The sequence below is a fragment of the Labrus bergylta genome, chromosome 20 (genome assembly GCF_963930695.1).
Source record: "Labrus bergylta chromosome 20, fLabBer1.1, whole genome shotgun sequence".
In the NCBI taxonomy this organism is placed as follows: Eukaryota; Metazoa; Chordata; class Actinopteri; order Labriformes; family Labridae; genus Labrus; species Labrus bergylta.
This window is the reverse complement of record NC_089214.1, coordinates 6,272,036-6,295,430: the sequence shown is the minus strand read 5'-3', so window position 1 is coordinate 6,295,430 and position 23,395 is coordinate 6,272,036. Positions and strand designations below refer to the sequence as shown.

At 40.6% G+C, this 23,395-nt stretch overlaps 1 protein-coding gene across 1 annotated transcript in view; it reads right to left on the bottom strand.

Moving 5' to 3' along the window:
• Positions 1 to 23,395, bottom strand: part of cdh7a (cadherin 7a) — a 101,023-nt gene that overhangs the window by 36,258 nt on the left and 41,370 nt on the right. Inside the window, exons 3-4 of the mRNA XM_065948935.1 lie at positions 20,240 to 20,534; positions 10,828 to 10,947 (exon numbers count right to left, since the gene is read on the bottom strand). Of these exons, the coding sequence (XP_065805007.1) occupies positions 10,828 to 10,947; positions 20,240 to 20,534 (415 nt within the window). The remainder of the gene's footprint in view (positions 1 to 10,827; positions 10,948 to 20,239; positions 20,535 to 23,395) is intronic.

Here is a 23,395-nt window from a genome sequence, read left to right as displayed (position 1 = left end):
AAGATGCTGCCAGTGGGCTTACAGTGGGATGACTGTGGTCAATAAAGCAATAATCTTTGCCTGTTGCTCTACAAAACATGCCATTTCAGTGCTGCATCAAATAATGAACAGCGAGATGTCACACAGCGCTGGAGGAGGAAAACACGTCTGCCTTTCTCTCCTCCGCTTAAGCTTCAACGACAAAGTCAAAACATGTCATCTGTTTTTTCTTCTTTTTTTTTTTTTAGCTTAATGCTTTTATGAAGAGAATTTAGGCATCCATCTCTGCAATGTGGATATTCACCCATCTGCTTCCCTTACATCCATCCCCCCTCCACCCATTCATCACTTCTCTGTTGCTTCTTCAGCAGTGTAACCTCGTAGCCAATTAAAGAGCACCACCACTGCTCGGGAGCTTGCTGCGGTGACACCTGTGAACCCTGTTTACTGAGTTGCATCTGAAAGGTTACTTCAAAACCTTCAATCCAGCGAGGCTCCCTTAGTACAAGCGAGACGCAAACAGAAACAAACTTTTCTGTTTTCTACTACAACTTCACCACAGGGACAAAGCAAGCATGTCTAGACTTAAAAGAGGTGTCTTTAAACATTCAGGAAGTAAGGCTGAGCTGGATAATGGTTGGATTATAATAACAGCAGCAGATGACAGCAGATGACTCCTAAAAGGTGAGATAAAGCAGGAAAAAAGATGCAAGGTTTGTGCAGCCAGCAGTGAAACAAATGAATGCTCACACTGAACCATAGATAGGCTTCAAACACAATTGATGTACTTATTTAATATCAGCCTGGCGTGTTGGAGCCTGAGAGATATTGGCTGTGGTTAATGATGCAATGAATCCTGATTCCAGCTCTCTTTAAAAAAAAAAAAAAAAAACCCCAACATGTTTCTCCTCCCGCCTGGCCAGAAGCACACATACTTCTTGCAGAGCTACGCTGCTAATCCACACGGCGATGTTGCGAGTCTGTTGTTTGTCTGCTGGGTGCCAGCCTCCCCCGTCCCCCGCTCTCTCTATCTCTGTTACCCCGTGCGGCGCTGGTGTCATTCCTGGGGAGAGGCGATGATTAAAATCCTTCTGTCGCTATCACGGCACGGCCTCGCATTGCGCCGTGACTCCTTGCCTCCGGTGCAAGCCAGACGCATTGTAGCCATGCATTTATCTAGCTGTCTCCACACCACTGGCGGCAGACGGGTGGGCCACGCTCCCTGCTAAAACCCAGATACTTGACATTTGTCTTGGGAAGAGGAAATAAAAAGTGCAGACTTTGCGAGGCAGCCTCTGGCTCTGCGTGCAGCTATGAGAGGTACTGATGAAGGTGATGAACACTTAAACATGAAGGGTGCAAGATGTGATTTGCCAGACCCTCAGGCGCTACACTTACAAGGAAAAAAGATCCCATAACACACAAAAAACAGGCCATACAAACAGGGAATAAAACCTCCGACCTAGGAAGTATATAACTCATTGACATTCACGCATCACGCTCTGATCACAGGTCACTATGCTTACCCAGGGGCTGTGAAGGCGCCACATGATACGACAGAACAAAAGTGTTGTCGGAACACGTCATTATGTCAAACATGTTACACAACAAGATTTCCATTCATTTGTAATGTTTCCCTCAAAGCAAGTGTGCTCATCTGTGCACACTCCAGGTGTGTGCATTTGTGATTTGAATTGAAAAATTGCCTCTCCCATTGTGGCAGCCAGATTTATATCTCGCCTTCAGCTGTAATGTTCTCCATTTAGTGCCGACACCACAACTAGAATCTGGCACAGAGCTACAACAACAAAATAGGGTTGAGAAAAGCTTTTGAAAAAAAAAGAAGAAGGGCTGTGCTAATATCTTAATTACATACTGATCACAGGAAACCTGTCACCTCCTGACCTCAGAGCGGCTCCAGGTTACGCAAGGATTGGATGTGGCCTTTCTCTTTATTTGAGTTGCATTCTGTTTAATTAGATTTTCAGGCTGAGAAGAGACGAACCTCTGCTCTCCCCTCCTCCTCTCACCCAGGTACCTGTCATATTCAGATGTCATAGTTGTGTCGCTTTGAGAGGCAAGCCGTGTCACATCTTAAATACCCCCTCCAGAATGTAATTAATCCTCTCATTCAGGCACCTGGCATGTTCTACTAACTAAATTCTTCTCTTGTTATTCCAGCCATTGAGGTTTGCGAGCTTGCATGCATGCTTAGCAGTGCTAATGTGTGTGGATAATTGTCTCTAAAGGACTTGCAATATCGCCAAGGTGTATGGAGCTGGAGGCAGCTGTTCAAACCTCCTTGAGCCTGCCATCAATTAGAGCGCAGTCCTCGACAGCGCTACCAATTCAGCTTCACCTTCAAACTAAACTACAAGCTATCAATCAATATGAATTACAAAATACTGTCTTAACGGAGCAGCTTTAGGTGCAGCAACTTATGTATTTTGCCGACATTATGCGTTGCTTGTAAGTTAGTGGAGCTATTCAGGATTAAGTACTTCTCCCAAGGGCACCTTGTAGATTCAATTTGGGATTAAGAACCAGAGGAAAGAGACTTGTTAAGCGAAAAAGAGCAAGGATGCTACCCACCTAACACTGGGTCGCACACATCCTCCTCCCCCCCCCCTGACCATTAGCCCTCTGCCACTTAATCGCTGGTGCAGTATTGCAGTGTGGAGCTTAGAGTGTATTTCAGCCCCGGTACTTTGTCAAAGTCACCCTCTGCAATGGCCCAGGCGTGTGCTGCAAATGGGACTAATTAGTAACTTGCAAAGACAGAAGCACAACGCTCATCCCACAACACTCAATCCTGGGCTGCTGTCTTAAAGCCAGTGTCTCACCCCCTGAGTGTAGTCTTTAAGATACATGGTATTGATGATATGTTAAAAACTAACAGGTCACATAATATGGTCCCATTCCAAGAGATTAGAAAAAGTAGACCCCTTGTTTACCTCAGAAAAACTATTTCAAGAAAAATAATGTCTTTAATAATTAATAAATAATGAGATAACAACCTTTTGATCAGGTGGTCACTGGAACCGGACGATTTTCAGCCTATTTGTCAGTGACCTGTGACCTGCACTTCCTCTCAAATATATTGGATTATGTGGTGATCTCAGATTTATACACATGAACAGCCAATTGTGCCATGCACACAGCAACCCACACAGGCTAACATGTCATTGGTGTGGACGTGAGGCGCACATCAGCATGGGTGCAAAAGCATCGACATACTGGAGCATAGACAAAAACCCTTTCCTGCCCTTACTCCTCTTGCTTCAAAGTATCTCTACTTCACATCTGCTCTGTCCAAATGTTTGTGTTCTCTCTCTCTCTCTCTCTTACTCCACAGGGCCGGGGGAGCACAGTACATTAGAATATTTATTAATCAATAATCCTGTTGTATTCTTTGGCAGTGGGACAATAATTGATAAAATCTCAGTGTGAACGAGATTGAAAAGGTTTACCTGATGCGAGAGGTATCACTTGAGGGAATATTATGTAGTAATACCTATTAATAATTAACAGATATAAAAAAGATGTCCAAATCTTTGTAACAGCAATGTAGGAGACTGCAAGCAATAGCCTAATGAAAGAGTCAACCCTGGTAGATATTTGATGGGTAATTCATAAGTCCTACAGGAGTCAGGGAGAATGCAGACGAAGCGAGTAAAGTATATCTTTACATGAAAAATGTTTGTTTTATGCCTTCAGTTACAGTGCTTTAAAGAAAGAAATGATAACAAAAAACCTGTCTCGACAATGGTCAATTAAATAGTTTTCCTTCAGTAGTTTTAAGGTCTGATACACTTCCTGGGCTGAAAAATAAAGCCAAAGAGGTAGTGTACAAAGTCTGAAGTTCCTTAAAAGTCCACTTTAAGCTGGCGTCATTAGTGAGTCCATCCCCATAAAGAACCATTTTAAAATGCCCAACTATCCAGCAGAATGAAACATGTTTAAAGACAGATACAAAAACAAAAAAGTGTTTTTGGTCTCTAAATTTCCTCTTTCATGACAACAGTCGGGGAATGAATCACTTGAGTGCCAAAAGCGTTTGTTTCCTTCGCATCACTGAACTTCACATCTCAGCCGTGTGTTGGTGCCTTTTGGAGTATTTGTCATGCAAATTTAGGACATATGGCTTTCTGTATAGTTAATTGTAGAAACAGATGAAGTCTGTGCTCCAGCTCTTTTTGGTGAGTTAAATTCGAGGATGATTATGGTTGCAATAATGAGCAGATATATTTGTGTTCACAACACCTGGCAGACTTGTTCAGTGTTCCTCCCGCTGGTTTTATAAACGCAAAACTACAATTCATTTTCTAAAAGCAGCCCCTGTTGCAACACGTGTCAATCACTCCACCAAATCTTAAAGAAAAATCTTCATTTGGTAATTAATCCACTGATAAATTGGCTCATTGTCGTTTCTGGTTTCAAACTATCAGAATGATTTTTCCAATCAGGAGTCTTTTTGATTGCCATTAGAAAGAATACAGCTTGAATACATATAGGAATAGGCTTTACTTTGAAACTAAACACTTGGTCAACTATTTTTTAGGCTTTTATGTCTTTATTGGAGAGACAGGATAGTGGATAGAGTGGGGAATGTCGTGGGAATGGAGCCACAGTTCGGATTCAACTCATGCCACCTTGAGGACAAGAGAGTTGTCAGTTTTTTTGGGTGCGTAACCCAACTTTACGAGGCCAACAGCGCCCCTACCAGCTTCATTTTTCCCTCAAACTTTACCCGGACTTTCTCCTGCCAGCTCCCTGGTAAATGTTCCGCATGCTGATGTGTGAGCTGATGTGAGAAGGAAGAAGGTAATATTCAGGGAAATTCTGCAAGCAAGCGGGAGGGGTTGACGATAATTATCCTGTGGGCGGCGCTCGGTGATAAGCGTGTATGCATAGCGTAACTGCTTCATTATGTTTTTCTCTTCACCAGTGTGATCTTCTCTGCTCTTTAGTTGATATTGTGAGCATGTGGAGGAACAGGTACAACTGATATGAAGGCAAACATTTTCATTATAGCATCCTATAGTGGACTCTGTTGCTTCCGCCTCGTTCTTCAGACGTCATGTACCGACCACTCCTGTTCGATTTAGGAAGATTTCAACTCAAAATGTAGAAGGTTAACTGCAATGCAGACATTGAACAATGTATACGATGTGACTGACAAGGTTTAACAAAAGACTTCAATAAAGCGTACCACATTCTTCTGTGATAGAAAATCTGAGAAAAGTAAAATGGTGTCAAGATGCTAACAAATGTCTGCACGCACATGTAGGCGACCGTCACTCTTAAGATCTGAGGATTCAATGAAACGCTTTAAAGACACTGACAGCTCTACACCAAACAGAAAGAAGGAAGGCTGACATTTGAACAGTGTCTCTGCATCAAATCTCATCCATCGTGATGACTGCAGTGTAAAGTATGGCATAGAGCAGGAATTAACTGTGGTTAGCATCACAATCTACTGTAAGTGAACACAGGCCACTTACAGTAAGTACTCAAACACTGTAAAGCTTTTGAAATATCAACAATTGGATTTAAAAAGTCTACTCAGCTTAATGAAAATCAGGTCATCAACCGAGGAAGGGAATAAATGAGCTCTAGTGCTCTGAACGGAATGGGACTAAGAAAATATGAGAGTAATATGGACTTTATGGGGCAGACTGCTGTTTGAACACCACTGAAGGAGAAGTCCGCTCTCGCTCTAATTGGTATGGGTGTCATGAAGTCTCTCTTGAGACTCATCGATGTGTTCAGTTGTTCTTTCAAACTTTGTTAAAAAGATCATTGAACAGCCAGAGGCAGGTGGTCAGATTTCTATCAGTCCCATTTTGGAAATCTCTGCCGGGCAAGACATGATAAATGAGCCAATCCTTTAAGTGATTCGTGATCGGAATTTTAATTTATCTTCGAATAGGAAGTAGCAGATATTAGAACGTATCATGTGGCAATGAATCCCCCAAAGTTTCAAAGTTATGAGGATAACATGGCTGGAACAGTTTATTCTTAAGATGTCAAAGAAACAAAAAGCAAATAGACAACTAAAAAACAAAAGGTGGCAAGTTTGTAAAAGGTGCTACAGTTTCAAAGTTGATGACAACACAGGATTTTTCTCTAAGAAAACCAGCCGAGCATTTTTAGTGGTATCAATTTTTATTTCCCAAAGGTAGTTCTTCTTGAAAGGCGACTAAATTAAGATGAAGATGAAGGTAACGGTGTGAGCACTTCCTAATATTTCTCCCAATTACAGTTGTGCCTCGTACTTTTTAAGGGAGCCATATAGAGGGGAAAAGGAATCTATCAAAAGCCAGCTTCAAACCAAGAGAGGATTCACAGAAGTAACGATGCTGCTATAAAGCCCTGCAGGTTCTCCCCTCGACGCACAAGTTACTGCCCTGTAAGCCGTTGTTTTACACCGGGTTGTTATTAAGGTTAGCCCTGTCAAACAAGAGAACATGTCTTCATGCTTCCCTGCATCGAGCCCCACATGGAGTCACACCTCTCTGACAGCCGTCCAAGCTCTTCAATTCTGACTCCGATATTGCATCTCATAACCATGAGATCCAATCACCTTCTACGTGGGCGGAAACAGAGCCAAGTATAATCAGGCGTGGTCGGGCAGCGATGGGAAGCAGAGAGCTGAGGAGCTGGCCGGGGCCCAAGGGCTCTATCTGAGTGCACATTTAGGTGTGTGTGTCTGAGGGTTTGTGTGTGTGTCTGAGGGTGTGTGCCACTGTTTGACAGATTAATAAACCAGCCTACACTTCACTACATTTAATGAATTCTTTATCGCCTTTACCAGCCCAGCAAAGGCAAAAAAAGGGACGTTTCTACGTATTCATTATGATATCTAAAAGAAAATAAAAGTGAAAATGTTGCTTTCGATGAAACACTTGCTTTAAGTTTGATGTCTCACCAAGATGAGGAGGGCCTACAAGCAGACTGTGATATATTCTCACACTCAACACTGTTGGCTGTTGTAGATGCTGATCTAAATGTATTGTGCTAAATGTTCTTCAGATGCAACCACGAGTATAAATAGCCATAGATTCGGTGGACTGTCTTGAGCTTTACATGGACTAAAAGTGCAAGCTTCTATGTGGCCCAAATGTTGACAAAAAAATTACCCAACATCCTTAGATGTTCAGGTGCTTGGTCATGAGCTGAATTAAATTCCCCGAAAAAAAAAAAAAAAAAAAGGAACCGAGAAAAACACTGGCGCACAAATTCCCAAGTTCCCGCCCAAACTCATCTTAGGGAAGGTGATTGCAGCATTTTAACTCATTAATTAGCCCACAGAAGTTTCAGCTTCCGAGAATATCAAAGATTTACAGCCTCGCCGACCTCCCACAGGAACTGTCGGAGCTTAAAGAGTATCCACGAGGAACCTTTTCATTTAGGGTGGATAAAACATGTAAATGTTCACCCCCAAACATGGAAACATGGAAATGTTCCCTAATGAAAGCTGCAGCAGGAGGCTTCATTAGCTCAATGTCTCTAGAAAGTGAAAAACAACACAGAAATGCTGTGATAGTGTGCAGACTCCATAGCTTAGTGTGCTGGAGTTTTGATGCTCACTACATCTTTTCCTCCTCTAACAGCACATCCATAATGCCTGCACAGTGAGAAGTCATTTCCTTTCTTGCCATGTGCATTCATTTTTCTTGAATACTCCATTTTCTTCCGCTGGTTAGGCTTATTGAATGTTTACAGAGAACCTAACAGGTCACAGTAGAGTTTTTTGTTGTCGTTGAGCATTCCTCTTAGTTCTGTCTGCCTGACTGTGAAAAATAAACGACATAAATCCCTGCATTGCAGTGGCTCCCACCAGTTCATGAATTAAAACTACATTCATAAAATACCAGCATGTGTGTATGTGTTGCTCCCGAAGCAGGGGGATGAAGCCTAATATTATGGGATAGCCCATATTTTTCTCTTTTCTTGCAAGAGTGCTTTGCATGAAGTAGCTGAGCCTCGGCAGGGCAGTGTCTAATGAGCCGGCTATGAAGATGTAGCGAGGGGCTGCCGCTGCACTTCTCAGGATAAAACGCCCCACAAGTCAACAAACTACCTCGCATCTTATCTCGCAGTTTATTTGAGGCCCTTTTTTTTTTTTGCTCAGGCTTTTGTTAAACTTTTCTCCAATATGCTGTTATCTCCGCAGCCCCGAGTGATGATAAGTAATAGAATTTGGTTTTCTGCTTCGTTCTTTAAACAGTGCCGTAATTTGTTGATAGCAAAATGAAAACGTCATCATCAGCTTCAAAGTGTTTAAGTCCAGGTTTGTTTTTTTTCTAGTACAGAAAATACTGTTGCATTTTGAAATAGAGCATAATACAAACTAATCAAAAGTTGAATTTGTAAGCAGTAAAATACCACCCCATGCTGAGTTTAATACACTTAGGTTTCTTTTGCACATACTGTATAGTCCTACTTTAGATTAGGGCTACACGATAAATTGCAATCTTATCATTACAGCAAAATAAACATCCGCAGTAAACACATCAAAAAAGTTTGAATTTATTGCAATAAATTCAAAAGCACTGCTCTCTCAGTCAGATTATTTGCAGAAAATGTAGTGGTAAAAAAAAACTTGATTTATTTATAAGGTACTGTATGAGCTACTGCTACATCATATTAGATCTTTTCACTGACAAACACTTCAATTGTTACATTAAAATAGCAAACACTCACGGGTAGACATGTTTGTTAGCTTGTTCTCTCGCCTTCCTCTGGCTCTCAGTCAGCTCACATAATTAACATGTTCTTAAAGCGACTGACTCGAGGGAGTCAATCAGCGGCCACTTCATTAGCTGCACCTGTTACAGCTAATACAATGTATCCAACTGGTAGTCTCATGATGTGTAATGTTCAGGTTTTTTTTAAAATACATCATTATAGAGATCTTAATTAAAGTACGTGTTATTGCTGATGTCGTTTCCTGTGCTCAGTTGTACCAGACAGCTTGATATGCACAAGAGTTTTATTCTTACAATGTGCCGTTGTTTTGTATGAGTAAAGGAAGGACAACTCTCAATTCATTGATGTCCTAAATCTGAAGGCTTTAGGGCGTGGCCACATGGCGTTCTCCCGGGCAGATGAAGCACTTGTGTGCTTTGAATAAAAGCGTTGCACGTATTTGTCGCTATTACATGAGTCTCTTGACAATGGCTGCTGTGTGACCGACGCTGCTCCGTTCCCCCCCCCCCTTTAAGAGCATCTAACGGAGGATGTTTACCCTTCTCCTTTGTCTGGATGATCAGCTTAGTAGTGATGACGGCCATGCTATAATGGCTCCGTTCAGACAGAAAAGACACGGAATGAACGCCGGTGACGTCAAACAGCGCCCTTTTGAGAAGTTGAAAGATCTTCAACTAGAATCTCTCGGATAAAGAACGCTGCTTCTAATCTCCGGGGGCGGCGGCCTGCTGCTGCAAACGTTCTCTCCTCATTGGGAACCATAAAAAAATTAAAAAATTAAAAAAAGATGCTGGCTTAAAACACCAGGTGGACACAGACCCTTAGACTGTTGGAGAGCGGGGTCAAAAAATTGCTATGCCTCCATTCTGCAGGTGTATCTTTCATGGATGCCAGAGAGCTCGGCCTGTTTTCACGGAGTTCAGAGTCCTCAGGCTCTGGGTGCTCAAACATGCAGGGCTGGAACGGTCCAATAGGAAGGCCATATGAACCCTCCACTGTCAGCAGTTTTTGACAGTTGAGAGAGGCGTGTCCATCGCTCGAGTAGGCGTGGTTACTGCTCAACGGACACTCCCATGGCATCCCACAGCAGAGATGTTTTCATTATTTAAAACTTAATTATTTAAACTTAACACTTTTTTTCACTACTGAAATTTGGCCTGGTGGTTAATAACACTGTTTCCTGATTGTCTGATTATTTCTGCCTTCCCCCATACTTCAAATGTATGATCATCACTTCTGTAGCACTTGTGAGATTTGTTTCACATTAAAGTGTGTTACTAAAAAGTGTTTAATTATTACAAGGTATCATCTCTAAAGCTGGGTAACTCAGAAGCTCAACATGAAGTCTTTGAGTGGGATGGTTTGAACGACCGTCATTGTCAAAGACATCTTTCATTTTCATTAAGCCTTTGGAAGTTTGGCCTGAATAAGTGAAAATACAAAGACATAGAAACCTAGATAAAACCCCAAACCCATTTTTTTAAAGATTTATTTTTGGGGAATTTGTATGCCTTTATTAGAGACAGGACTGTCAGGGGTAGAGTCAGAAATTGGGGAGAGAGAGAGAGAGAGAGTGGGGAATGACGTGCAGGAAAGGAGCCTGAAGTCAGATTCAAACCCGGGCTGTCCGCTTGGAGGACAGCAGCCTCCGTATATGTGGCGCGTGCACCAACCACTAGGCTATCGGTGCCCCTCAACTCATTTTACCGTGAATTCCATTTGGTGAAATTTTGTAAAGATGGATGAATGAAAAGCAGCCATGGGACTTTCAATGAAAGACTCAATTAAAGAAATAAATATCCACACATAACCAAGCCTGAATCAAGATGGACTTCAGGACATTTTACTAAATACTTACATGACAAAATTGGTTAAATGTGTCTGCTAATATTTTTGCAATGCTTACGACACATATTACATAATGAGACGGATTTTGGTGATTGGGGTCCCCAGTGATTTGACAAATTCTAATATGTTTACTTTTTACATGACATCAAAGACAAAGACTTGCAGCAGCTCATCAGTTTTTTCATGGTGGGGGGCTTACTTATTGTTTTCTGGGGTCTAAATTTGGACACAATGTGGCCATATCTGAACAATGGTCACCTCCACTTTCACAGACGTCGTACTCACCTGTCTTTGGCTCCACTGAGAAGTACGGCTGTCCGTGGATGATGCTGTAGATCACTCTGGCACTGTTCCCATATGTTGGGTCATCTGCATCTGTGGCTGCCACTTGCACTACCGTGGTTCCTGTGGGCAGACAAGGCCTTCATTAGTTTCCAAGACAGCATGCATCCTGAAGCCGAGTCAAACAGAGCTAAATGTGGAAATCATCGTCATGCTAATGAAACGTGTGACCAATTCAACTTGAAGGGGAAAAACAGAAGAAAGCGATGAAAATGTGACATCTGAGGCGGTAAATAATCTCATTCATCATTAAAATCACACCGCCGTCCTTTATTTGCACCCCTGTTAACGCTTGTTTTATGTTTCTTTTTACAAAAATTCAGTGTTAAAGCAGTTTTGTTTTTTTGTAGAAACCTTCAGCAGCATTTCCAGATCCGACATGTGCTGTGTACTAGCTCAAGGCCTCAAACACGGCTAAACCAAAAAAAACACGTTCAGTTGTTGCCATCGTTTGCAGGAATGCTGCAACAGGATTAAAGTGTAACACCCTGCCTTTTGAGATCATTTCATTGCCATTGTTTCTATTTTTTTCCTCCTGCAGATCAGTTAAGAGGCATCTTTTCTGCTAACTTCAATCTGTTGATTCAAATTCAGCAGCCAAATGGGTTCTGAAACCAATCTGTGCTCTGTTGAAAAGGCATTCCAACACCAGAAAAGACAAAGCTAAACTTGTGAGTGTCACAGTCCGGATATTAGAACTGAGACGTTTCTTTTTTATTTTGTTTCAGAAAAGTCAAATGCTTTAAGTTTGTCTTCTAGCTATACCAATGGGCAGTGTATCTTAATATGTGCACTAATTAATCTGAATGAATTAGTTCAAAGCTTTTTACAGCACAGAATATGAAGAGACACACAGAGGGTGGGAAAACATTTCTTCCTTCCTCTTTTTGAATACTCGTACTTTTTCATTTTCCCTTAAAATCTGTGTTAACATGCACAGATGGTAACCCATAAAGTTGCTGTTTTAGGTTGCACGAGCTGCTTCTGAGGATGTTGATCTACAGAAGGAAAAATGTAGCTATGAAAACAAAATGATGTCTGAAGGCGAGAGGCAGGATAGTGGTTTTTGTTGCACAAACATTTAAAGAGTTGTTTGTTAGGGATGCTCCGTCAAAATGTTGTGCTAGTACACAATGCAAGGCAGAGAAAATTTTTCTGTTAAAACTCACAAACTGAACCTGCAATCCATACCGTGTAGCAGAAGAGAAAAACACACTTGAATCATCTTAGTTAACACCTTAAAGCTCCAATCTGTAAGATATCTATTGAAATAAATGAAAAAAAAAATGTCTTTCTATATGATCAGACATTAAAGAAACATGCTATGATGAAGTGCTGGTTTCTTCCTCAACAATGCAGCAGTCAGTATGTCCTCCTCCTTAGTTTCGATTCTGTTGCATATGGTTAGTTTTTTGCCTTGACCAGAGAAGATAGGCGGTTTAAAGACACCCCCACACGGCCGTTGGACATCGCTTGTTTTGCCAGACAAACAGCAAACCAGCAGGTGTTACAGCGACGAAAGCAGGCAAGTGAACTAGCTCAGATATCTGATTCTAAACTAGCTAAAAAGCCTAGGCATTTTTCTAATGAGCTCGACGATGAAACGTGATAACACTAATGTTGGCTAGATAATGGAGATACTTGTGAAAAATAGGCCGATGCAGAGCTGGTTTAATAATGAAGCTTCAGTGTCCGGGACATGGCAACATGCGAGCACATCGACTCCAGAGAAGAGGAGTCGGGCGGAGACTGCTCTCTCCAATGTTTTGAATTTTGACTGCAGTACCCGTTGTAAACACTAGGTGTCAGAGTGACATATTGCTCCTTTAACTTTGGCTAGGAAACGAGGTTTAGTATCATAAGATCCCTTATTTACTCAAATTCCGGAATTGAATAACCCTAACCCACCCATAACTTAAAGTTACAAGGAAACTTCTTTTCCAACTTGCCACTGAACCGTGCTGATAGCTGACAACTGTTGTCTCTCCATTGTCCTCTCCCACTCTTCCTCCAAGGCAGGAAAAAACAGACATCACGCATAACTCCTTGTGCATTTCTCCTTACATTAAACCGCTGATGTGACTTGAGCTGACAGCCGTAGCTTGGAAGGTAAGGCAGAAAAGTGTTTGAAGATTTCCCAGAGAAAACATATTCAGCAACGATCAGTGCCAATCAATTTCAATAGGTCATTCATTAAGGCCAGTAAATGAGCCTTGTTGCTCCAACTGGGCTCATTTACTGGAGACCATTTTTTTCTGGCAGAGTAAGTTTGCATCAAAGAATTTATATCCATTTCATAATGGAGAGGAAAAGACATTTAATTGGAAAATGATCACAAACAGCCCCTTATGGTTCAGGCTTTTTTTCTCTTTTGCTGTTAGACTGTACGTCAGTGTTGGTCTTAAAGCTGACGCCTACGAGACTTGGCAGCAGTTAAATCATCAACACCAGCATTGTTTTAATAACCTTGAAAATGAATAACTGCAGTTCATTTGAAGCTCGAGTAGCTGATTTATACTTAAATATTTCACTTTTATGTCGAGCAGCACAATTCTGTCTAAACTCCATCCTGTTTTGTAGCCTCTGACAGAAAGTGCATTATTACAAGTTGGTGATATTTTACTTTGAGGAAAACATCCTAATAAAAATCTCACTTTCTAGCATTGGATGTATTTTACAGGCTTTTACAGAATGAAGTGATCATGGAAATTGAACATTAGAGTCCTCCATTCTGGCCGTAAAACAGAATTAACAGGCTCTGGCCTTGGATGTGAACAATATAATATATATATATATAAAAAAAAAGCTGTGGGAAGCTGGAGAAGTTATCACCATGCTGGTGGGAGAAGGACACCTAGATTATATCATCACCTCTTAGTCATGACAGGTTATATTACAGGTAGTTTAAAACACCAAGGTCAAAGGATGACTGCATGAAAGAGAGCTCAGGCGACGTCTAAATCTCTATTACAGGTTGATAGTTAAAATCACTTCTCACAGCGGGCGAGGCTGTAAATTTACATTCAATATGGACTCGGGCAGCTTTTAAAGCGTTTTTTTTAGCTTCTTCTACAGGTTATTTGCCCTGAGAGTCCAACAAAACATCCTGTTCTAACAATATTGTCAGAAAGAAATGTAATACAGGCGGCATGAGATGGATGTAAAAAAAGACAGACACCTTGGAAGGATTCTTTTTGCTTCACAAGGCTGTCATCTGCTAATCAATTTGGCCCGTCCATGCCCCTTCAATATTTGTCCATCTTCATTTGCCTGATGGATCCGATCTTCATACTTTTACATTTTTGTGTTTATTCCCTGCAGCTGTGTACAAAACAGGGTTTCCTAATCAATCCTGCATCTTGGGTGAACAACTGTCATCTGCCAGTAATGAAAATAAATGTGGCGTGCTTAATCTGAATGGGAGACAGGTCTTCTTCAGCCGCTTGCATACACAAGCGGCTTCCGACTGTCGAGACCAACAGCGTCCCTTAGTGCACACTTGCAATGCAAATTTGTTGTAGCTGTTTGTTTTGAGAAAAATGACCCCAAATGTGACTTTGTATAAACACAAACACAAAAGTTGCATTTTGTTTTTAAATGAAGTGCCATTTTATGCACAAAATATAAAATATATATTTACATGTAACAAGAGGGGAACCCATTGGATACAAAATCTGCAACTTGGAATATGAAAAAAACAAAATTAAAAATATTACAGTGTTCGGTTCAAGCCCAGTAATTTGGCAACGCCTTCATGGGTATTCAAAGCTACCACTGTTGATTAAGTTGATTATATTCATGCACAATCACACCTGCTCCCCACTGTTTCAGATAAGCAAGGGATTATAGCTTAGAGATCAATTCAGCTGCTCAGAGAAAATGAATTAGAGCACTTTTTAACAAAGTTTCTTTCTGCCTGCTGTTTTCTTTGTGTTTTTAGCATTTTTACAGTCAATGGTTCAGACAGCGTGAACTTCATCAGGTTTATCTTACCATATGAAAAACCATAAGACAACTGACATCTTATTTTATCATGCAGTGGATGCCATTAAAAACCACTGAGGTCAAACTGAGTGATAGGTCACTGGTATATAATAATAATAATAATAATTTGTACAATATTAAAATAAACCTATATACTTAACGGCCCTGACTTTTGCTAAATGTGTGACTTTTTTTGCTCCAACATGGTTATTTTGTCAATGTTACAAATTATTTCAGTGTGTCTACTGTGAATGGCCATAACAGCTATGTTAGAGAGTGGTGAATGACAGGCGGGAAAGAAGCTGCAGGTCTGATTTGAACCCGGGCCGCCTGTTTGGAGGATTACATGGTGCACGACCTTACCACTATAGGCCATCTGCGCCCCCTAGATTATTCTGTTTGAAAATGGTTCGATAACTGCTGGTTTTTAAGGGCCAAGCAGCAAAAACCACCTGAGAGAAGAGACGAGTTTAAAGGCAAATACATTCACTGCAATTTCACATTTTTGCATAGCTTTTCCATTATCAAATTACAGCTTGTTTTTGTTTTCTTAGACAAATGTTGCTTTCAAAATGACTTCAATTAAAGTTCAGTTTGTTTAAGAATTTGAATATTGACAGTTTTAGATTCTTTTTGAGAAAAAAGTATTCTTACCTGTACTTAAGATACATATTTGTGATGTTTCTAAATGTGATTGTAATCCACAATTGAGGAAGGTTTGAATTAGATTTTGTTTAACAAAGATTTAACCCTAATTCAAACTTGTATCTGCAGGTATATAACAGATCTTATTTATTCAATTTTATTTTGATTATTAAAACTACTGGCAAATAATACATGAACAGTCGAAATGATCCCAAATGCCTTTTTATTATCTATGGATAAAGTTTGAGGCGTCATATATTTTGCCTCATCTAAATTTAGATGAAAGATGAAGGAAACTTTTCTCTCAAGGTGGGAAACCAACAAGAGATGAATAGAAAAACACAAGCAGAGAAGATAAAGGATAGAACAGTAGACAAACAAACGAAGGAGAAAGGAAGTGGGTGATCAGCTGGGGGGAGTGTTAGATGAGGCTGAATGCTTTGGTGAACAGGTGGTGTTTGAGGAGGTTTTTTAAAAATGACCAGAGATGCAGCACTGCGGATTGCGGCGGGGGAGAGAGTTCCAGAGAGTGGGGGCTGAGGCACCGAAGGCTCTGTCACCAAAAGTCTTGGATTATAACAATGGTTCTGATGCCTAATAAAGACGCCCTAGGGTGTACATTTAAATCCCACTATGCAAAAAGGAATCAGCATGATACAGCCTGTGATAAAAAAGAATAATAATAACATGGATAGACTTTCCCTAAACCGGAACACCTTTTTCATCTCCAGAATGAAATGACTATCCCATCCTTGATCTGGGCTCATGAATTAGACAGGAACAATGACAGCTGGATATAGAGCTGGTGAGCAGTAAATTCTTAAGCGCTGTGGCCTTGGGTTGACATTACATTCTCTATGCTTGTAATGAGCCCTCAAACTGCTCCTTTGGCCCTTCGCTGAGCAGCAGGAAAGAGCCAAGCCACGAGATTGTCACTCCTCCAACTGTCCTCAAGCTCTCTTGTCTTTTATTTGACATCCCCGTCTTGATTAAGACAAAAGCCTTTAGAGATCCCTGGGCCGTAAGGTCACCATGTGTATGGACGAGCCCTGCCCCTAATTACTTTAATTAATTAAATTCATGATTTCCTCTAAATTGAAGCCATTAATCAACGGTGCTGAGCTGTGACCATTAATGATTTAAAGACATCTATAAAGGAATTATTGAGGACAAGAGGTGCTTGGCCCCGTCCCTGCTCTTTACTGCATTGATAATTGCTTTGAGCAGATATTTACAAAGAGAGGCGACGCATTATTCTGCTGTTCTTTTCTCAGCTCGTGATGAAGACCTTCACAGGAGGCGGCTGAGTAAATAAAGTGGCGAGGGTGACCCTGCATCCAGGCGATCGTGGTGTGGACGCATCCTCCTCTGTGGGTGATATGCCGAGTTGCTGTCTTATCTCGGGTTGAACACAAGACTCCCAGCCCTTGTACTCTAATCCCCTGGTTCCTTAAGCCTGAGCTCTGTACCCCCCGTTGACAGTCAGCTGTGTAATCCTTCAGAGATCTCTTTGCCTGTGTAGTAAGCAAAGCACTGCTTCCCTTAGAACGAGCCCCACCACAACTGTAGGCCTGCTAACATTTTAATTTTGACTTTGAGGGTTATGAAAGCCATAAACACCTTTGTATTCACTCATTTCCATCCCTATGGTGCGATGCATGTTTGAGCTACTGAGGTGATGCTGATATGAAGAGCTTTCTCGTTGTTGTTATTGGTCTGAGGAAGTGATTCCAATTCAACATGCTAATGAAACCGTGACATTTAAAGTTCCTACCTGACGGACACTGTTAGCACATAGGTGAACATAGCACATTTAGCATTGGACCGACATACACCAGAATCTATAAACTGCCTATACCTACTGGACATACAAACAAGATTATACATCGCTGTTGTTCACAGCTTGTTTCTGTCTCCAGGCTATCAGTCGTTGCTCCCTTGTGATAAAACAGTAGCTTCCAGCGTGCCTGGGAATGCTGTGAACAAGGTTGAGCATTTAGCAGCTAAATACCCTTTCATTAATGTAAGGACCTGGTGGGGACCAAAACTGAGCTAAAAAAAGAAGGTATATCAAACCAACATATGTCTGATTCGATAGACTGCCAATATCTGCTGTATATACGAACTAGATTATATTTCACTGTTGTTCACAGCTTGTTTCTGCTGCCCCCAAGTGGCCAAACAAATCTGTTATTGTAAGCTAAAGGGTCCTTAAACCCTGTTTAGCTGAACAGAGCTCCTACCTTCCACTCACAAATGAACAATTGCTCATGTGCTAGCTCTGACCCAACAACTAGACAAATTGTATTTTTTTTTAGTTATTCCTATTTTACTTTAAATTTGCTATCAACAAAACACTTGAGAACCACGACTTATTATGCCAGTTACAGGCTATGGCAAAAGGTCAACAAGCCAGCTAGCGATGAGCATCCATTCTTACTGACACTTTTGAATTTCCTGTCTTCCCTCGCACTGTTCTCTTTCAGCTTTAATTCCCAAGATTCTTTCTCTCAACATGATGACACTTCACAATCTGACCGTCCACTCAATAATCTACTTCTAATCTTTTCAACACTCTGAGAGGATTGATTGGTAGGTCCCATTCTGCTTATGGATTATTATTCAGACTGTGGAGTGCCTGCAATGTTCATCTCCTTCTGTACCAAATACCTGTATCTACAAAAAAAAATCATAAATTAAAGTTATTTAAAGAAATGTATGGTAATATTCAACATTTTACTTTGTATTATAAAAATAAATATATATAGGTCATATAATTGTTTTCTTTCTGCTCACACCCAAATTCATTTCTGTCTCCAATCCATCAGTCATTGCTCTCTCATGATTACGCAGTAGCTCCCAGCATGCCTGGGGATGCCTGGAGATCCCCCTAGGAGGAGCTGGAGGAAGTTGAGGATGTATGGTTTGCTCTTTTTAATGGATGGATAGAAATGTATTTGTCTGGGTCCGACATTTTTCAGAGACATTTTCAGCAGAGTAGGTACCAGTAAGTGCCAGCTAATATGAACTCTGAGCCCAATTTATGGAAAACATGCCCATGGCCCTCATGCCTGATTCAGACCTTAACTTTGCTTGAGTCAGTTTTGCGTCACTCATCAACATTTCTGAGCCTTAAGGTCTGTGCTGGCATATGTGAGTTGATAAATATGCAAATTAAGGCACATCAGACTTCACATTACGCTACGCTTAGTCTGACTTAAAAACACCATGAAATAGCAAATTGACTGCTTTTAAAGTACAGCACCACCCATTTCTTGTTGACCAAAATGTATGGTTTCAGTAGCTTTAAGGCTAAACTGGAAAATACAAAGAAGGGAAAAAACAAAATGCAAGAAAATAACCAAAAGCAGCTTTGATATACATCATATTAAGTGCTATGTTTCATATAAAGGTCACATAGATCATGGCTTATCAATATGGATGTCTCTCTGTCTCGCTCTAGCTGCTTTCTCATACACCTTCTCAGTCAAAGAAAAAAAAAAAAAAAAAAAAAAGCCTCCGGATGTTGTTGTGGCTCATTTGCATTTACTTGCATTTTGAGCGTGAGCATGACCCGTTCAAAACCTTGGAGGAAATCTTGACCATGCAGCAAAAACAGACAGAGGTCTGACATTACGGATTCCCCTAGGACTGTATTCAAAACAGACAGATAAAAGAAATATCTGCAGTAATTGCTGAGATGAATCCAGCTGTAAGATGTTTGTACGCCGTGTTAGCAGTTCATCACTTCTTTACAAGTTTTAGTTTCAGACTGAATATCTTAAAAAACTTTTGGATCGATTGTTATGACTTTTTGTGCAGACATTCCTGTTCCCCAGAGAATGAATGATAATAATGTTGGTACTCTTCTAACTTTTGACATTTCCATCAGCCTCAGCTGACCTTGTCTGAACTGCTAACTAGCGGGCTAACATGGCAAAGATTAGCATAACAATGCAAAGCAAAGAAAGTAAAGTATGTAAAACACGGCAGAGCTTTCAGTTACTGTGCACTGCACCTGGAATAAAGCTTTCATATGTCACTTTAAATTTAAAAAAGGTGAAAAATTTGATATTTTTATATTCTGTTTTTTGGCTCCTGATTTTCAGCTCCTTTGATTTTTTTTTGCCTGTTTTGTTTTTCTCTCGATGTTTCAGTGAAGGTCTTTAAATTTATGAATGTGCTTCAGTGATAAATTGCCTGGCCTTGTCTAAAACTTCCAAGGGCATCTTTGAACATCATCGTGCTTTCAAAAACGAAATCGAGGAATGTAAAAGCTCAAGGACATCACGAGGAGCAAAGTCCACACTGCTATTTATTAGCATATAGTTTTTTGCGGGTAAAGTAATAAAGAAGCCAATAAATCAGCATGCTCTTACTAAGGATTGCCAACATCCAAGAGATTTAACTTGGACCTCCACTGATGTACAAGAACTCGGGGTAGTTTAAATTAGTGATTAGCAGGTGTTGAGTCCTTCAAAGCAAACATGCTGGATCCAAATTAATATTAAAAAAACTTCCTGATCCCTGAAATGACCTAGAGACTGAAAGAGATGAAGACAAATTCACTGAGGTAGAAAATTATCAAATGTAGATTTTTGGAGCGAGAGTGAGTCAAAGCTAAAGTGAGATTTAGAGAGAAAAGGATGGAACAGGGGGGAGAAATATAATAAAGAACAAAAGGAACTGTTATGGGATTATCTCTAAGACAAATGGGGAAGCTTACCTAAGGGTGACATCTCGGGTACTCCTGCCAGGTACGGTCCATCCAGAAACTTTGGCTCATTATCATTGATGTCCTGGACCTTGACCACAAATTCAGACCTGGGCTCGACGGGTATATTGGTGATTCGGTCTACAGCTTGAGCTTGGAGGGTGTAGTAGGGTTGAGCCTCCCGATCAAGCCGCTTCGTGGCGTGGATGTCTCCTGTGTTCTCATCAATGGTGAAGATGGAGGTGGCGCCCTCGCCAGAGAGCACATATTTCACCTTGCCGTCTCCTTTGTCCACATCTGAATGTAGCTGTTAGACAGAGAAGAAAAAACGTTAATATTTAAGTGTCAGACTTAATAAAGAATAACCTGAGGGCTTTGGGCTTAAAGGAGTCTTTCACTCAGCGTGTGAGGCTGATACTTCACATTTCCTTTTCAGAGATAACAAGCAAAACTGATTCATTTTAAATTTGTACGTGGCTGTGATTTGATATATTAAATGCTCTTCATGTTATTTAATATAATATTTAAATATCTGATATGACATACCACTAAAATATGCAAATATATGAAACATAAATTATGCACATTTCCCCATCATGCCTTTGCTGATACATACAGCACACACACATACAAAACAAGCAAATCCACAGTGTTTATTGGACAAACAACCGAAATCAGATCAAAAGATCAAAACATGCGCCATTTATGCATGAATTAATCATGTGACAAAATCCCCTCGTGATTTGCATGGATTTGAAATGGTGGCACTTAGTGCAATGTCGCTGTGATTTGCTGACTAATTGATCAAACTTGCAATTTTCAATTCTAAACCTCCAGCTATTACCAGCTCATCTCACATACAAAACACTACGTGTATATCAAAGAGTGTTTTGATTTCATGAAAGTACGAGGATGCTCCAGATGAATCTGCCAGTTCTACTTACATTCTTTCATTTGGAGACATTGCATTAAAAGGTAGGCCTATTTTGATATTTTTGCTTTAATGCACGGCACAGGGATGCTTTATGTCAAACTACTTCAGCCCAAGTGGATGACCTGTACTATTTGTTTGCCGTCTTCTCTCAAATGATGATGACGTCAGGTGTGTTGCTCTGGGTACTGAAGAATCCAATATTCCTACCGCCATTTGACTAGCTCTAAGAGGATTCTTTGTTAAGTGAAAGCCAGACCCAATTTTCAAGCTGTGCTTCTTTTCATCCATTTCTGCCCTTATGAAGAAAAGAAGCACAGATGACAAGGTTGACATAGATGTTTTTTGTGAAAGTCCTCAATGACCTATCTCTATCACATGACATGTGGATATTAAAGTTCAAATATTTTCAACTGCAACGTGTCATAGTAAGAATCAGCAAACAGAATACCAGACCATTTTGTTGTTCCTGTTATTGAAATGGACTTCTGTATTCAAATTTACTGTGTACGACTTTGATACAAGTGTGAAAAACAGATACAAGAATTATTGTCTTTATATCAAATGAATGTGTGCTATTAACCCTGTATGGATATATATATATATATATATATATATATATATATATATATGACCTGACCCTGTACACTGAAGGAATCCTAACCTTGAAACATGCTAAGCAGGTATAAATGCTAAACGTTAAGCTAATATTAGCTCCAGCTCTGCTTGGGTCCTGAGTCTGCCAAAGAGACACTGACTATTAGCATGAATCTCCTTTCACATATCAGTAGGCCTATTTGATTAACATCATTTAGAAATATTAGACATACAGTCTTAAATTGACCATGGGAAAAGTCTGCTTGCTATCTTTGGCTAACATTATAAAGTAATAGCACCTGCACTCTTGTTTTATGCTATTGTCAAGATGATCTGAAACAAGTTGAAGAAGTATATCATTAGATGTTTGAGGAGGCTAATAAATTATGGGAATACACTGAGACATCCTAGGTAACCCCTGGGCGGCAAGGTATTGGCTCTGCACACTTCCAGCAGTGGGGAAATGCAGATCTAAGGAACAGGGAAGACATGCTCCAGGTTGAGGTACTGGCCAGGAGGAGGAGATGTGGATAGCTAGAGCACTGGAACAAGGATCCCAGGGCACATGGACAAGATAGAAAATTCCCTAGCGCTAGATCTCGTGGGCAGAGCTGTGGAGACTGAAGCCCCTCCAAAATGTCCTCCCTCCTAAACTCTGTGTACAACACCCTTCCTATTCTGTCACTCGTGCACACATGGGGACTGAGAGAGGACCCAAACTGCAAACTATGTGGTCAAAATGGGACACAGGGTAAACATGCTATCTGGGCTCAAAACAGCTCTTATCCAAGGACTGTCTCTTGAGCGTGAGAGGTGCAAGTAGACGTTAACAGAAAAACTCAAAGGTATAAAATCACTACTAGCGGGGAATGGGTTCTACAGTTTTTTGCCAATAGCAAGGGCTTAGATAATAACTTAGACCAACAGACAAGCTTTGAGATCAGGCCTTATAAAAGCAATGTAAACCACCCTTCTCTAAAAGTAGTTTTAAATATAATAAGGGTCAGGTTGGTGTCACCAAATCGAGTTGTTTGTTGTTTGAGTAAGGAAAGTTCCACAAACAGATTCACAGGTCTACAAAGAAGTCAGTCAAGTCTGTCTGAACCTCTATAGTCACTTACAACAACCTTCTACTTATGGCAGAGATGTATTCCCAGGAGAACGATGCATGAGTGTAAAGATGACTTTAAGACCCCTCCTCAAAGTAAGACTCAAAAAAAACAAAAAAAAAAACCTTGAACAGCTCTATAAAAAGAACTCTTGAAGCTCGTAACCGCAACCTTGAATAATCCTATTTGAAGTTTGAAGCTGTCTGATAGTCGTCAACCCCTTCAATGTGCCGAACATCAGAGTGATCACAAAAAGCCACATGTCTTAGGGGAAGGCCATTGTGGGCATTCAGAGATGGACAGATGGACCATTTTCAACTGTCAGCATTTAGCAGAGTGCATATTTCTGTCGTTACTCCATCACCTCCAACACGACAAAACCCCCAATTAACAGTACGGCCTGTAGAGCAAGCTTTTAGTGGATATCTTGAGTGAATGTTTTTCCCTGATTCTTCATATTTGAAGATAAAAGTGTACACGGAAAACTGCAATTACTTTAAGAGCAAGTGCTCTCAATGTCTTCATGTCAAT